We start from the raw sequence: 1962 nt of genomic DNA, 5'->3' as shown, positions 1-1962 counted from the left end.
TACCAGTAAGAATCACACACACACACACACACACACACACACACACACACACACACACACACACACACACACACACACACACACACACACACACACACACACACACACACACACACAATTGCCTCGAATTTACGAACCTTGAAAGAAACAAGGCTAGGCTGGCCTCTTCATTATTGACAACTGAAAACTCCTTCCTGGCTTCGTTATTTTTTTCCCCATCGTCATACAGGATTCGACGAGAGAGAGAGAGAGAGAGAGAGAGAGAGAGAGAGAGAGAGAGAGACAGAGAGACAGAGAGACAGAGAGAGAGAGAGAGAGAGAGACAGAGAGACAGACAGACAGACAGACAGACAGACAGAAAAAGAGAGAAAGGGATAGAGGACAAAGACAGAGTAGAATTGCAAGTTCCCTCAGATGTGTGCCGTTGCACTTTAGTGGGGAAATTCGAACTTCGTCATTGTACCTTAAAAAACAAAACAAACAACCAAACAACAACAACAAGAACAACAAGAACAACAACAACACACACACACACACACACACACACACACACACACACACATATATATATATATATATATATATATATATATAAGATAATATATATGTTTTAAATCTCCAACTTCAAATCCCCATCCCCCCACACGCCCCCCACCCCATCCCACAACCCCTCAACCCCCCCCAAAAAAAACCCTCACCCACCAAAATAAAAACCCTCAACCCTCACCCACCAAAATCGCAGCAGCAGCAGCGTCAGCGGTCAGCGCCTCCTCGTAAGCAGCCCTGAGCCTGTCCCCGCGTGACCTCCCTTCCTCCGCCATCTTGAACAGAGACTTCCGGTGCTCGCGCATCACGGCCTCGTTCTCGTTGACGCCGTCGACGTAATGGGAGTAGAGGTCCAGAGGGGGAGGAAGAGGAGGGCCAGGAGGAGGGGAAGGGGAGGAAGGCGGGCAGCGGAAAGAGGGCGTGGACCATCGCCGACACAAGAGGAGTCTTGCCTGAGCGTCACTGATTCGTGTGGAGGGTGAACAGCGCTGGTGGTGGTGGGGTTTGTGGGGGTGGGGGTACCACGACTCCATGTTGTTGTTGTTGCTCCTCCTCCAAGGGCTCAGGGGCGAGGAGAAAGGGGCGGGAGGGTGGTGGTGGTGGTGGTGGTGGTATGGAAGAGAAGGGGAGGGGGAAGGGGAGGGGGAGAGGAGGAGGAGAGGGACGTGCTTCATGTCTGACCGTGCGCGGTTCATCTGGTCCATATCCATCTTTTTTTTTCTTTCTTTTTTTTTTTTTAAATAAATAAATAGATAATTATTCTAAGGAAAAGAAAAACTGCCGTTTGTATTTCTTTCCAGTCAAGTGTTAGAACCTGAGCACTTTTTTGTTGTTGTTGTTGTTTCTTTATTCTGTTTTTGTTTTGTCCAAGGTGCAACCGTTTACAGAGAAGGATTTTTTTTCATTAAATAGTCATTTGTTCAGACGTTGAACATACAATGAAACTTTTTGAAAGCGAGTAGCGAGAAGGTGGTGGGGGTGGTGGAGGGAGGCGGGGTGGGGTGGGGGGTCGGGGGGAGGGGGGGGGAGGGCTGGGAAGATAGTAGCGGATGAATCTTTCTGTCAGCTTTGTCCGCCTGTCTTTCTTTCAGTCAGACTGTGTGTCTGTCTGGTCTGGCTGTGTGTGTGTGTGTGTGTGTGTGTGTGTGTCTCAGAGTCTGTCATTCATTCAAGGTGGGATGGACACAAATGAAAGCGCTGGTGCGTATCCATACATGAAATGTTTTACGTCTTTTTGATATCATATATATATATTATATATATATATATATATATATATATATATATATATATATATATATATATATTGTTTTAGGGAGGGAGGGAGGGGGAGTGCGAGAGGGGTGGTGGTGGTGGTGGTGGACAAAGACAGAAGAAGAAATCAACGTAAAGTGGGTAAGGAAGAAGATGTGGATG

The 1962-nt window shown here is 47.2% G+C and overlaps 1 protein-coding gene across 1 annotated transcript in view; it reads right to left on the bottom strand.

The window, feature by feature from the left end:
• LOC143301349 (uncharacterized) overlaps nucleotides 1-1499 on the bottom strand; it is an 18082-nt gene extending 16583 nt beyond the window's left edge. The window contains exon 1 of the mRNA XM_076615569.1: nucleotides 732-1499. Coding sequence (XP_076471684.1) covers nucleotides 732-1256 — 525 coding nt within the window. The 5' untranslated portion in view covers nucleotides 1257-1499. The remainder of the gene's footprint in view (nucleotides 1-731) is intronic.
• Between the last annotated feature and the right edge of the window lie 463 nt (nucleotides 1500-1962).

Source organism: Babylonia areolata, chromosome 27 (genome assembly GCF_041734735.1).
Source record: "Babylonia areolata isolate BAREFJ2019XMU chromosome 27, ASM4173473v1, whole genome shotgun sequence".
Classification (NCBI taxonomy): Eukaryota; Metazoa; Mollusca; class Gastropoda; order Neogastropoda; family Buccinidae; genus Babylonia; species Babylonia areolata.
This window is presented reverse-complemented; position numbering and strand designations above follow the sequence as displayed.